General features: G+C 45.5%; 1 protein-coding gene across 3 annotated transcripts in view; it reads left to right on the top strand.

The window, feature by feature from the left end:
* Window positions 1-4969: 4969 nt before the first annotated feature.
* LOC122563891 (coiled-coil domain-containing protein 192-like) overlaps window positions 4970-14125 on the top strand; it is a 93233-nt gene continuing 84077 nt past the window's right edge. For 2 of the 3 annotated variants that reach the window (XM_043718115.2, XM_043718102.2), the window contains exons 1-2: window positions 5227-5331; window positions 5495-5549. In XM_043718115.2, the coding sequence (XP_043574050.1) occupies window positions 5234-5331; window positions 5495-5549 (153 nt within the window). In that variant the 5' untranslated portion in view covers window positions 5227-5233. Of the gene's footprint in view, window positions 5070-5226; window positions 5332-5494; window positions 5550-14125 lie in introns of those variants that run through there. The other variant, XM_087993104.1, reaches the window with a different exon arrangement.

Raw genomic sequence — 14125 nt, 5'->3', positions numbered from 1 at the left:
TGAATTGAACTGGCTGAAGACCACCATCTGGGATGCTGGCAATCTTTGGGAAAGTTTGTACTCACTCACTAAACCTGCCTGTATCATTAGTAGACATGTTGTCATCCTCACTATTTGTGGTCCCAACTATAGCAGTTGTACATTCATTTTTCTCATCTAAAAATGTAAACCACATCCAAACAAGGTCAGGTTTTTGTCAGAAAGATTGTCCAACTCACCCCAGATGATGGCATCTGATGTTATATTGTTATGTGGCAGGTATCACATTTAGTTTTATAAAGCTCATATGAAGCACCTTCCACATCTGGAGTGACAGAAGTGCAAATACAAACCCAGAGGGTTGCTAATCTATGGAATTCCCTGCCCAAGGAAGTCATTGAAGCGAGTTCAGTAATCGCCTTTAAAGCTAAGGTATATACTTTTTTGAAAAATAAAGGAATTAAGGGATATGGTGGGAGGGCAGGTCAGTGGAGCTGAGTCCATGAAAAGATTAGCCATGATCTTACTGATTGGTGGAGCAGGCTCGAAGGACCGGACGGCCTACTCCTGCTCCTAGTTCTTATGTTCATGTTTTGTATCACTATAAGAAAAAAACACCGTGCTCTTATGCACAGTGTCATATTTTTCGCTACAAGTAGGTGTCTTTTCCCGAGGAAGGAGGATTTCAAGACTAGGGGTGAGAAAAGACAGATTTAAAAAAGACATGAGGGGCAAATTGTTTTTTACAGAGACTAGTTCATGTGTGGAATGAACTTTCTGAGCAAGTGGTGGATATGGGCACAGTTACAATGTTTAAAAGACACTTCGATAAGTACATGAATAGAAAAGGTTTGGAGGGATTTGGGCGAAGAGCAGGCAGGTGGGACTAGTTTGGTTTGGGGCTACAGAATGTTCGGCTTGGACTAGTTGGACTGAAGGGTCTGTTTCCATGCTGTATGACTCTATGTGGGTGTTGCTGGTTTAGCCAGCATTTATTGACCTTGCACAACCTTTGAAAAGGTGACAGTGAGCTGCCTTCTTCAATGACTACTGTCCTTGGGATGCAAGACCACACACACTGTACTGGGAAGGGAGTTACCTGTGAGACTCATTGAGTTCCCATTTGTATTTATTCTATGACCATGTTGCCTTCTTTAGTCATCCCCAATGTAGTAATGAGCACAGGCAAATATCATTCAGTCAGATTGGATATACCCTTTAAATCTGCAGCAATTCTGCTATTTCAAATCTGAAGAGATCCTGGGAATGATTCAGCCATGACAAAAATATGTCATTCTCCCACAAGATACACATACAAAGATAAATAACTTCAGTATTGCAGCAGCTCAAAATGTTGTCCGACTTTCTTTTAAAGAACATTAGCTCCTGTAAATTATGTTTAATTGCACATTTATGAGGCTCATTGCAATGAAATGCATTGCAAGCAGGTTGGTGGAAGCAGATTTAATAGTAACTTCCAAAAAAAGAATTTGACATATATTAAAAACAAAACACACTGGGCAAGGGGGACAGATAAGGCAGTAAGACCATATGATATAGAATTAGAAATAGGCCATTCAGCCCATCAAGTCTGCTCCAATATTCAATGAACTCATTGCTGACCTGATAATCTTCAACTCCACTTTCCTGCCTATTTTTTTTTTAAATTCTTGATTTCCTTACTGATTAAAAATCTATCACAGCTTTGAATATACTTAATGACCACTCTCTGGGGTATAGAATTCCACAGATTTCACTAGCCTCTGAGAGAAGAAGTTTCTCCTCATCTCTGTTTTAAAGTGTCTTCAATTCCCGCCTCAGGCGACTGACTGTGTGGAGTTTGCACGTTCTCCCCGTGTCTGCGTGGGTTTCCTCCGGGTGCTCCGGTTTCCTCCCACAGTCACAAAGATGTGCAGGGCCAGGTGAATTGGCCATACTAAATTGCCCGTAGTGTTAGGTAAGGGGTAAATGTAGGGGTATGGGTGGGTTGCTCTTCGGAGGGTCGGTGTGGACTTGTTGGGCCGAAGGGCCTGTTTCCACACTGTAATGTAATCTAATCTAATCTAAACATGTGCCCCTTTATCCTGGGATTGTGTCCTCTGGTCCTAGAGTTTCCCACAAGGGGAAACAACCTTTCTACACCAATCCTGTCCAGTCCTCTTAGAATCTTATATGTTTCAATGAGGTCACTGCTCATAATTCTAAATTTCAATGAATACAAGGCCAATCTACTCAACTTCTCCTTCATACATGGTAACAGCCTTGTAAAATTTTTCTCAACTGCCTCCATTGTCAATCTATCTCTCCTTGAATAAGGGTCTCAAAAATGTTCACAGTGTTCTGGCTGTGGTGTGACTAGTGCCTTTTGTAGTTTTGATGAAACCTCCCCACATTTATACTTCACTCCCTTTAAAATAAATGTCAACTTTCCCTATTACGTGCTGACATTGGATGCTAGCTTTTGTGATCCAGGGACAAGGATTCCCTTGTTCTGCAGCTTTCTGCAAGCTTTCTTCATTTAAATAATAGCTGAAAATGTGTTGCTGGAAAAGCGCAGCAGGTCAGGCAGCATCCAGGGAACAGGAGAATCGACGTTTCGGGCATAAGCCCTTCTTCAGGAATCGGGCTTATGCCCGAAACGTCGATTCTCCTGTTCCCTGGATGCTGCCTGACCTGCTGCGCTTTTCCAGCAACACATTTTCAGCTCTGATCTCCAGCATCTGCAGACCTCACTTTCTCCATTTAAATAATATCCCAGTCCTCTATTCTCCCTGCTGAAGTGCATAATCTCACATTTTCCAACATTATATTCCATCTGCCAAGTTTTTGTCCAATCTCCTAATGCGTCTATATCCCCTCTCTGGAGACTCCTTGTGCTGTCCTCAGCACTTGCCTCTTGATTTAGTTTTGTCAGCTACAAACTTAGCAAAAGTACATTCACCTTCTTCATGCAAATCATTAATATATAATTGTAAATAAATGTGGCATCAGCACTGATCCCTGTTCCAACTATGTCCATCTTCTTTATATCTTCTATGTCTTCCTCTACCCTTGCTAATACATTACCTCCAACACCATGGGATTTTTTTCTCCCGTCGCCTGAGTGTATTACATGATTGAACACATTCTGAGAACCTAACTAAGTTACATTTCTTCCTTACCTGCTTGTTATCACCTCAAAAATATTCTAGGAACCAAATATTATTTTAGAGACTAAAGCACAGAGAGGCAGTATAAACCTGATTGACTTTAATGAGATTCTCAAAATCCAATCTAAATCCTTGTTCCTGTAGAATCATAGAATCCTTACAAAGTGAAAGAAGGCCATTCAGCCCATTGTGTCCACTCTGTCCCTCCGAAGACCATCCCATTCAGACCATGATCCTATAACCCTGCATTTCCAATGGTCAATCTACCTAACCCACATATCCCTCGACACAATGGGCAATTTAGCACAGCCTAATCTGCACATCTTTGGTCTGGGGGAGGAAACCAGAGCGCCTGGAGGAAACCCACAGACGTGGGGAGAATTACAAACTCCACAGAGACAGTTGCTTGAGGCTGGAATCAAGCCTGGGTCCCTGACACTATAAGGCAGCGACGCTAACCACTGAGCCACCATACTTCACAATGCTGTTATGACTGGAATGAAGTTTCATAATTACCAACAATTTACAGCCTCTGTGCTATAAGGGTCTGATTTTCTGATAATTCAAGAAGCAAGATGTAATAAATGGTATAAATGTAAAGGGAGTGCAGAAGCAGGAGAACTGTGTTATGTGCAGTCTTATGAAGAGATTGAACAGCTTAGACCTATACTCTCTGGTGTTTAAAAAAATGAGAAGAGATCAAACTGAGGGATAAAAGATGTGTAAGAGGATTGACAATGTGGACGTAGAAAGGATATTTCTTCATTTTAAGAAATCTGGAAACAGAAGTCACAGTTGTAGGGTAAGAGAGAGCAGATTTAAACAGACGAGGGGAAATTACTTCTCTCAAAAGGTTGTGAATCTGTGGAACTCAATACAGACCCTAGAGTGTAGGAGCAAATTATTGCAAACAACAAAAAATGCTGGAGATCACAGCGGGTCAGGCAGTATTGATGGAGAGAAAGTAAGCTAACGTGTCGATTCTAGATGACTCAAAGGATGTTGTGAAACTTGAAAGGGTGCAGAAAAAAACTAGTAAGGATGTTGCCAGGGTTGGAGGGTTTGTGCTGTAGGGAGAGGCTGAACAGGCTGGGGCTGTTTTCCCTGCAGAGTTGGAGGCTGAGGGGTGACCTTATAGAGATTTATAAAATCATGAGGGACGTGGATAGGGTAAATAGACAAGGTCATTTTCCCTGGGGTGGGGGAGTCCAGAACTAGAGGGCATAGGTTTAGGGTGAGAGGGGAAAGATATAAAAGAGACCTAAGGGCAACTATTTCATGCAGAGGGTGATACGTGTATGGAATGGGCTGCCAGAGGATGTGGTGGAGGCTGGTACAATTGCAACATTTAAGAGGCATCTGGATAGGTATAAGAATAGGAAGGGTTCAGAGGGATATGGGCCGAGTGCTGGCAAGTGGGACTAGATGAGAATATCTGGTTGGCATGGATGAGTTGGATCAAAGGACCTGTTTCTGTGCTGTATATTTCTACAACTCTTCATCAGAGCTCTGTTAGCTTGCTTTCTTTGCTCTCTCTCTCTCTCTCCACGGATGCTGTCTGACCCGTTGTGTTTTCCAGCGATTTTTGTTTTCACCTCAGAGTGTGATGGGTGTTGAGACATTGAGTAAATTTAAAGAGAAAAGCAGATTTCTAGTCAGTAATGGGTTAAAAGGTCATGGGGAGCGAGCAGGGGGAATGGAGCTGAGGTTAGATGAGATCAGACAGGGTGCTGCTGAGAGGCTGGGTGATGTACTGCTCGCTTTCTTTAATGTATATTGTTTGAAGTTATGCCAAGGGAATTTGCAACACAAATTCCCAGCTCGGCGAACAGAACCACAACAACAAAGGAACTTCCATCAGTGCTCTGGCTGAGCAAGGAAGTGCAGGATCCACTCGGAAGCTCCTCCTGCCAGAATACTGAGCCAACAGCGGGAAAGGGGGTAATGTTTCTGTGTCCCAGGAGGGCAGCCTCACCGCCCATCGATTGTAGCTTTACAATGATGTTGCTTAGCAACGCCGCTGTATCAATAAACAAGGGGAGCCCCCCCCCCCCGGCGCGGGAGAAGCGGTTCAGACCTACAGCAGGGACCTCTCTCCCTGGGGTATGGGTCATGCAGCTAGTGCCAATGTTAGAATGATATCAGTGAAACCCGGCCTCAGCAAACCAGGGCCAGACACTGCTCACCTGCGGAAAGCCCCCAGGTACCGCATCCACACCTCACCCTCACCGAGTGGTCTATTGATGCGTGAATTGGGGGCTGCTCGCCACCAGTCTCTCTCTACGTCGTGTTTAACGCCGTTCGCAAAGTTGTTCTGCACAATTAGGGAAGGATCGTTGCTAACGCATTTCCTCTCCTATTTGCAGAATAGCACAAGCTAACAGCTGTACAAAGGGAGCTCCAAATTACATTGACGACTTGGTGAGGATATCAACTTTTTTTGTTGTTTTTTCTTTCCGTAAAACTGGCCGGTGGAGAAGCGGACTTAGGCCATTCGGCCCGTCGAGTCATCTCTCACCCAAACAAAAACAGAGGTTGCTGGGAAAGCTCAGCAAGTATGCAGAGAAATCAGAGTTAGCATTTCGAGTTCGGTGACCCTTCCTCAGAACTGACAGCAGCTAGGAAAATGTTGGTTTATGTGCTGAAGGTAGGGTGGGGGAAGGGGGAGTGTGCTCTGTCATTCCTGTCTCCACCTATCCCGACCTCACCACCCTGCCCCCGCCACCCCCTTTATCTACAGCTCCCCTTACACCCACCCCCCAGTCCTGAAGAAGGGTTACACCCGAAACGTAGACTTCTCCACCTCCTGATGCTGCCTGGCTTGCTGTGTTCCCCCAGCCTCCTGCCTGTCCCTCCTGATGCTGCCTGGCTTGCTGTGTTCCCCCAGCCTCCTGCCTGTCCCTCCTGATGCTGCCTGCCTTGCTGTGTTCCTCCAGCCTCCTGCCTGTCCCTCCTGATGCTGCCTGCCTTGCTGTGTCACTCCAGCCTCCTGCCTGTCCCTCCTGATGCTGCCTGCCTTGCTGTGTTCCCCCAGCCTCCTGCCTGTCCCTCCTGATGCTGCCTGCCTTGCTGTGTTCCCCCAGTCTCCTGCCTGTCCCTCCTGATGCTGCCTGCCTTGCTGTGTTCCTCCAGCCTCCTGCCTGTCCCTCCTGATGCTGCCTGCCTTGCTGTGTTCCCCCAGCCTCCTGCCTGTCCCTCCTGATGCTGCCTGCCTTGCTGTGTTCCCCCAGCCTCCTGCCTGTCCCTCCTGATGCTGCCTGGCTTGCTGTGTTCCCCCAGCCTCCTGCCTGTCCCTCCTGATGCTGCCTGGCTTGCTGTGTTCCCCCAGCCTCCTGCCTGTCCCTCTTGATGCTGCCTGGCTTGCTGTGTTCCCCCAGCCTCCTGCCTGTCCCTCCTGATGCTGCCTGGCGTGATGTGTTCTTCCAGCCTCCTGCCAGTCTACCATCAATTCCAGCATCTGCAGTTTTTTTTTGTTTCTGTCATTTGAGTAGGACAAAGGTTTCTCAATCCCACTCTCCTGCCTTCTCCTTGTAGTCTTTCACCCTCTTACTAATCCTGAACCTGTCTGCCTCGATCTTAATACACTCAGTGCCTTGGCCTCCACAGTCCTCTAAGGCAATGAGTTCCACAGAGTCAGCACCCTCCACAACAGTTGGTTCAAGAAGATAGTTTTACAGAACAATTGGACCTATACTGACAGATTCCCCGCTGTAATCAGACTATGAACGTAACTCTCATTCACTTAAGTTGTTCTTTCTCTGCACCTTCTCTGTAGCTGTAAGACTATATTCTGCACTCTTTTCTATTCCCTGATGTATTTATGTATGGTATGATTTGTCTGGTAGCACATAAGACAAGACTTTTAACAGTATTTTAGCATATGTGACAGTAATAAATCAAATCAAATATGATAGTTTCAGTCAATTGTGTTATGGTGAGGGAGAATAAACATTGTGCATTTATATAGCACCTTAATGTAGCAAACATCACAAGGTGTTTAAGAATGCCACAATCAAACTTTTAAAAACAAAGTGACATTGGGTCACAGAAGGAACCTCCAGATCAAAAAGAGATTTTAAGAAATCTGTGGGGGTGGCACGGTGGTTCAGTGGTTAGCACTGCTGCCTCACAACACCAGGGTCCCAGGTTTGATTCCAGCCTCGGACGACTGTCCGTGTGGAGTTTGCGCATTCTCCCTGTGTCTGCGTGGGTTTCCTTTGGGTGCTCCAAGGATGTGCAGGTCAGGTGAATTGACCATGCTAAATTGCCCATAGTGTTAGGTGCATTAGTCAGAGGGAAATGGGTCTGGGTGGGTTACTCTTCAGAGGCGGTGTGGAGTTGTTGGGCCGAAGGGCCTGTTTCCACACTGTAGGGAATCTAATCAAACATAATAAGGACAGGTAGGAAGGTAAACAAGGATATGGAGAGAATTCCATAGGTTTGCGCCCAGACATCTGAAGGTGCTGTCACCATTGGTGGACCAATTAAGATTAGTGCTGTCCAAATTTTCAAAATTGGAGTGCAATGATCTCAGATGTTTGTAAGGCGGGGGAAATTACAATGTAAGGGAGGGGTGAAAGCATGGAGGCTCAGTGGTTAGCACTGCTGTCTTTCAGTGCCATGGACCCAGGTTCATTTCCAGCCTTGGATAAGTGTGTGGAGTTTGTACATTCTCCTCCGTGTACTATAGTTGCTTTCCACATCCAAAGCTGTGCAGATTGTGTGGATTGACCATGCTAACTTGCCCATGGTGTCCAAGTTAGGGGGATTAACCATGAGAAATGTGGGGTTATGGAGATAGCGTGGGAGTTGGGTCTGGATGGGTGTCCCTCGCCGGTTCAATGCTTAAACCGATGGGCTGAATGACCTCTTTCTGCACTGTGGGGATCCTATGATTTAAAACGAGAACAGGGATTATGATATTGAGGTGTTGTCAGATTACTGGTCAGTGCAATTTAGCAGGCACAGGGATGACAGTTGTTCGGATTTAAAGGAAGGATAGGCTTGTGTTGAGCACAAGAGAACATGGCATGGACAATGGGATACTAGCCAGGACAATATTGGAGTGGTCAAACCCAGAAAAGCATGGAAGAGGGCTCCAGCAGCAAATAAATTGAGACTGGGTCAGAATCAAGTAATGTGATAGAAGGCAGTCTTGACAATGGAACAGATGTGATTTGAATATTATCTCCATGTCAAACACGGCACCAAGGTTCCTGATATTTTAGATCACAGGGGGTCAGGCAATATCCATGGAGAGAAAGTAAGCTTAACATTTTGAGTCTAGATGACTCTTCATCAGAGATGATATCATCTATACTGGAAATGTTAGCTTGCTCTCTCTCCATGGATGCTCTTTAACCCTCTGTGATCACCAGCATTTGTTGTCTTCAGTACAGACTCCAACATCTGCAGTAATTTGCTCTTACAGATGTTCTGGACAATTGCCAGGAAAAGTGACAGAAATAATGGGAAAGAAAGGAGATTGTGGTGGAAAGGAAAGCCAATTCTTCCCAATATTTGTCTGGGGCAAATTGCTGCCTATCAAATATCAGGCGTCAGACAAGTGGTGCATCAAATAGTGAAACAATGGAAGTGTCAAGAGGAGGTGTGCGATTAGTCCTGAATGACTCAGTATACAGCATATGTATAGATTCTGTTATTTGATGATGGCGCCACAGGTCAGTGTGTCATTAGAAATAATACAGGCCAAGGATAGGACTGAACTGGTCCTCACTCTGAACAACTTCTCTTTCCAATCCTCCCACTTCCTCCAAACCAAAGGAGTAGCCATGGGCACCCGCATGGGCCCCAGCTATGCCTGCCTCTTCGTAGGATATGTGGAACAGTCCATCTTCCGCAGCTACACTGGCCCCACCCCCCACCTTTTCCTCCGCTACATCGATGACTGTATCAGCGCTGCCTCGTGCTCCCACAAGGAGGTTGAACAGTTCATCCACTTTACTAACACCTTCCACCCCGACCTCAAATTTACCTCCTCCCTCCCCTTCCTAGACCTCTCCATTTCTATCTCGGGTGACCAAATCAACACGGACATTTACTATAAACCGACCGACTCCCACAGCTACCTAGACTATACCTCCTCCCACCCTGTCCCCTGTAAAAACGCCATCCCATATTCCCAATTCCTTCGTCTCCGCAGCATCTGCTCCCAGGAGGACCAGTTCCAATACTGAACAACCCAGATGGCCTCTTTCTTCAAGGACCGCAATTTCTCCCCCGACGTGGTCGACGATGCCCACCACCGCATCTCTTCCACTTCCCGCTCCTCCGCCCTTAAGCCCCGCCCCTCCAATCACCACCAGGACAGAACCCCACTGGTCCTCACCTATCACCCCACCAACCTCCATATACATCGTATCATCCGTCGTCATTTCCGCCACCTCCAAACGGACCCCACCACCAGGGATATATTTCCCTCTCCTCCCCTATCAGCGTTCCGAAAAGACCACTCCCTCCGTGACTCCCTCGTCAGGTTCACACCCCCCACCAACCCAATCTCCACTCCCGGCACCTTCCCCTGCAACCGCAAGAAATGCAAACCTTGCGCCCACACCTCCCCCGTCACTTCCCTCCAAGGCCCCAAGGGATCCTTCAATATCCATCAGAAATTCACCTGCACCTCCACGCACATCATTTACTGCATCCGCTGCACCCGATGTGGCCTCCTCTATATTGGAGAGACAGGCTGCCTACTTGCGGAACGTTTCAGAGAACACCTCTGGGACATCCGGACCAACCAACCCAACCACCCTGTGGCTCAACACTTCAACTCCCCCTCCCACTCCACCAAGGACATGCAGGTCCTTGGGCTCCTCCATCGCCAGACCATAGCAACACGACAGCTGGTGGAAGAGTGCCTCATCTTCCGCCTAGGAACCCTCCAACCACAAGGGATGAACTCAGATTTCTCCAGTTTCCTCATTTCCCCTCTCCCCACCTTGTCTCAGTCCCAACCCTCGAACTCAGCACCACCTTCCTAACCTGCAATCTTCTTCCTGACCTCTCCGCCCCCACCCCCACTCCGGCCTATCACCCTCACCTTTACCTCCTTCCACCTATCGCATTTACAATACCCCTCCCCCAAGTCCCTCCTCCCTACCTTTTATCTTAGCCTGCTTGACACACTTCCCTCATTCCAGAAATGTCAATTCTCCTGCTCCTTGGGTGCTGCCTGACCTGCTGCGCTTTTCCAGCAACACAATTTCAGCTCTGATCACCAGCATCTGCAGTCCTCACTTTCTCCTAAGAATAGGAGTAGGCCATTCAGCCCATTGAGCCTATACCTCCATTCAGTGCAATCGTGACTGATGACACACTTCAATGCTTTTTACCCACCCCATCCCCATATGAATGTATGCTACTAATAATCAAATTTCGATTAATCTCCACCTTAAGCATACTCACAAAGAACAAAGAAAATTGACAGCCCAGGAACAGGCCCTCCGGCCCTCCAAGCCTGAGCCGATCCAAATCTACTGTCTAAACCTGTCGCCGAATTCCTAAGCATCTGTATCCCTCTGCTTCCCACCTACTCATGTCTCTGTCCAGATGCATCTTAAATGAATCTACCGTGCCTGCCTCTACCACCTCTGCTGGCAACATGTTCCAAATGCCCACCACCCTCTGTGTGAAGTACTTGCCGTGTGTATCCCCCTTAAAATTCCCACCTCTCACCTTGAACAAGTAAACATACTGAGCCTCCACAACCCTTTGTAAGAGAGAATTCCAAAGGTTCACAACTCTCTGAGTGAGAAAACAATTGTCCACATCTCAGACATCCCCCTTAGTTTAAAATAATACCCCCTGATTCTGGACTCCCTAACCAGGGGAATGTCTTGACTGCATCTTCCTTCAAGTATTTCATCAATTTCATTGAGATCAACTCACATTCTTTGACACTCTCAGAGAAGTACACCCCAGTTTGCCCAGTCTCTTTTCATAGAACAGTCCTGCTGGCTCTGGTGAACATTGGTTGCACTTTCTCTGCAGCAATAATATTTTTCCTGAAATAAGGGGATCATAAACACTACGTACTATTCCAGAGGTGGTTTCACCAACCTCCTATAAAATTAAAGTGGCACTTCATGACTCCTGCACTCAAATTCTCTTGCAATAATGGCTAACCTTCCATTAGCCTGGTTAATCAGTGGCTGCATTTGCATGTTATAGGGTCATAGAGATGTACAGCATGGAAACAGACCCTTCGGTCCAACCTATCCATGCCAACCAGATATCCCAACCCAATCTCGTCCCACCTGCCAGCACCCGGCCCATATCCCTCCAAACCCTTCCTATCCATATACCAATCCAAATGCTTCTTAAATGTTGCAATTATACCAGCCTCCACCATTTCCTCTGGCAGCTCATTCCATACACGTACCACCCACTGCATGAAAAAGTTGCCCCTTAGGTCTCTTTTATATCTTTCCCCTCTCACCCTAAACCTATGCCCTCTAGTTCTGGACTCCCCAACCCCAGGGAAAAGACTTTGCCTATTTATCCTATCCATACCCCTCATAATTTTGTAAACCTCTATAAGGTCACCCCTCAGCCTCCGACGCTCCAGGGAAAACAGTCCCAGGCTGTTCTGTCTCTTCCTATAGCTCAAATCCTCCAACCCTGGCAACATCCTTGTAAATGTTTTCTGAATCCTTTCACGTTTTACAACATCTTTCTGATAGGAAGAAGACCAGAATTGCATGCAATATTCCAACAGTGGCCTAACCAATGTCCTGTACAGCTGCAACAGGACCTCCCGACTCCTGTACTCAATACTCTGACCAATAAAGGAAAACATTCCAAATGCCTTCTTCACTATCCTATCTACCTTCGACTCCACTTTCAAGGAGCTATGAACCGGCAATCCAAGGTCTCTTTGTTCAGCAATACTCCCTAGGACCTTACCATTAAGTGTCTAAGTCCTGCTAAGATTTGCTTTTCCAAATGCAGCACCTCGCATTTATCTGAATTAAACTCCATCTGCTACTCAGCCCATTGGCCCATCTGGTCCAGATCCTGTTGTAATCTGAGGTAACCCTCTTCGCTGTCCACTACACCTCCAATTTTGGTGTCATCTGCAAACTTACTAACTGTACCTCTTATGCTCGCATCCAAATCATTTATGTAAATGACAAAAAGTAGAGGACCCAGCACCAATCCTTGTGGCACTCCACTGGCCTCCAGTCTGAAAAACAACCCTCCACCACCACCCTCTGTCTTCTACCTTTGAGCCAGTTCTGTATCCAAATAGCTTGTTCTCCCTGTATTTCGTGTGATCTAACCTTGCTAACCAGTCTCCCATGGGGAACCTTGACCTTTATTGACTCATCGACAAGGACATCTTAATCCCTTTGTACATCTACACAGTATCCAACCTGCCATTTAAGAAATATAGCTTTAATGTTCCTAACCAGCCTCCTATGGTGGATATTATCAAAAGTTATCCGAAAATCTAAGTATACTGTATCAATTGGTTCTCCTTTATCAAATTTGTTCATAACGTTTCAAAACAAACTCTCAAGTTAATCAAACAGGATTGCCATTCACAAATCCATGCAACTTTGCCCAATCAAGTCATTATAAATCAGGTGTCTATATATCTTATTCTTTATAATAGTTTCTAGCCAGTTTCCTATTGCTGAGTTAAGGCTAACTGGTCTGTATTTGTCGTTTTCTCTCTTGCTCCCATCTTAAATAATAGGTCACATTTGTTACTTTCTAATCAAGGGGAAACATTCCAAAAACTATAGAGTTTTGGAAGATAAACACCAATACATCTACTATCTCTAGTGATTTGTTTGATATAGATCATTAGTTCATGCTGATATATTGTCTTTCAGTGTTATTAATTTCTCCAGTTCAATCATCTTATTGATGCTCATTTCCTTCTGCACCTCATTTGCCCTAGCTATTTGGATCTTTAATTTTGAGAGATTTTTGGTATCCTTCTCAGTGAAAACAGACACAAAGTAATCATTTAGCTTCTCTGACATTTCTTATTTATTACCCATTATGCTGCCACACAGTGCCAGGGACCCAGGTTCGATTCCACCCTTGGGCAACTGTGTGTTTGGAGTTTGCACATTCTTCCCGTGTCTGCATGGGTTTCCTTCAGGTGCCCCAGTTTTCTCCCATATTCCAAAGATACGCAGGTTAGACTGGTTTCACCATGCTTGATTGTCCATAGTTTCCAGGCATGTACAGGCTAGGTGGGTTAGCCATAGGCAATGCAGTGTTATGGGGGATAAAAAAAGGGGCTGGCTTTCTGTGGGATGCACTTCAGAAGGTCAGTTCAGACTCAGTGGGCTGAATGGTCTCTTTCTACACAGTAGGGATTCTATAATTCTATTCCATGATTCTATGATTATAAATTGACCCTGTCAGAGTCACATTCGTTTTAGTTAAATGTTAGCATTTTATGCGCCTATAGAATATTTTACAGTATGTTTTTATAATTTTTTTTACTAAATTACATTTGTATTCTATTCTATATTCCCTTATCATTTCTTGGTCCATCTTTGGTCCAACAAATCCAAAGGTGCAATCTGCCAGGCTAACTATTGGCATTCCAGGTTCAACGAAGACCAGTTTTGAGTTGGACGATTAAACCAGTTTTGATACTTAGAAACTGCCACTCATCTGAGAGAATCATCAATTGTATTTGGAAACAAAATGAGCTGGAGTGACAGTCCTTGATATTAAGGCAGCATTTGATTGAGTATGGCATCAAGGATCCCTAATAAACTTACCCAATGGGAATCAGGGAAAAATCTCTCTACTGAGCAAAGTCATTAACTAGCAAAGAGGAAGATACCAACATACAAATTAGGAATAACAGTAGGTTATTCAGCTCCTGAGCCTCCTCCATCATTCATAAGGTTATGGCTGACCTGATAATTCCACATCATCACCTACCACCCGCTCCTGCCAATAACTTCAGTCTTCTTAATATCCAAAAATATCTTACAAACATT

The sequence above is a fragment of the Chiloscyllium plagiosum genome, unplaced genomic scaffold, assembly GCF_037043375.1.
Source record: "Chiloscyllium plagiosum isolate Xiang-an unplaced genomic scaffold, Cpla_swu_hap1 HiC_scaffold_2, whole genome shotgun sequence".
Lineage (NCBI taxonomy): Eukaryota > Metazoa > Chordata > Chondrichthyes > Orectolobiformes > Hemiscylliidae > Chiloscyllium > Chiloscyllium plagiosum.
Note: the sequence above shows the minus strand (reverse complement) of the source record. Positions and strands in the feature narration are given on the sequence as shown.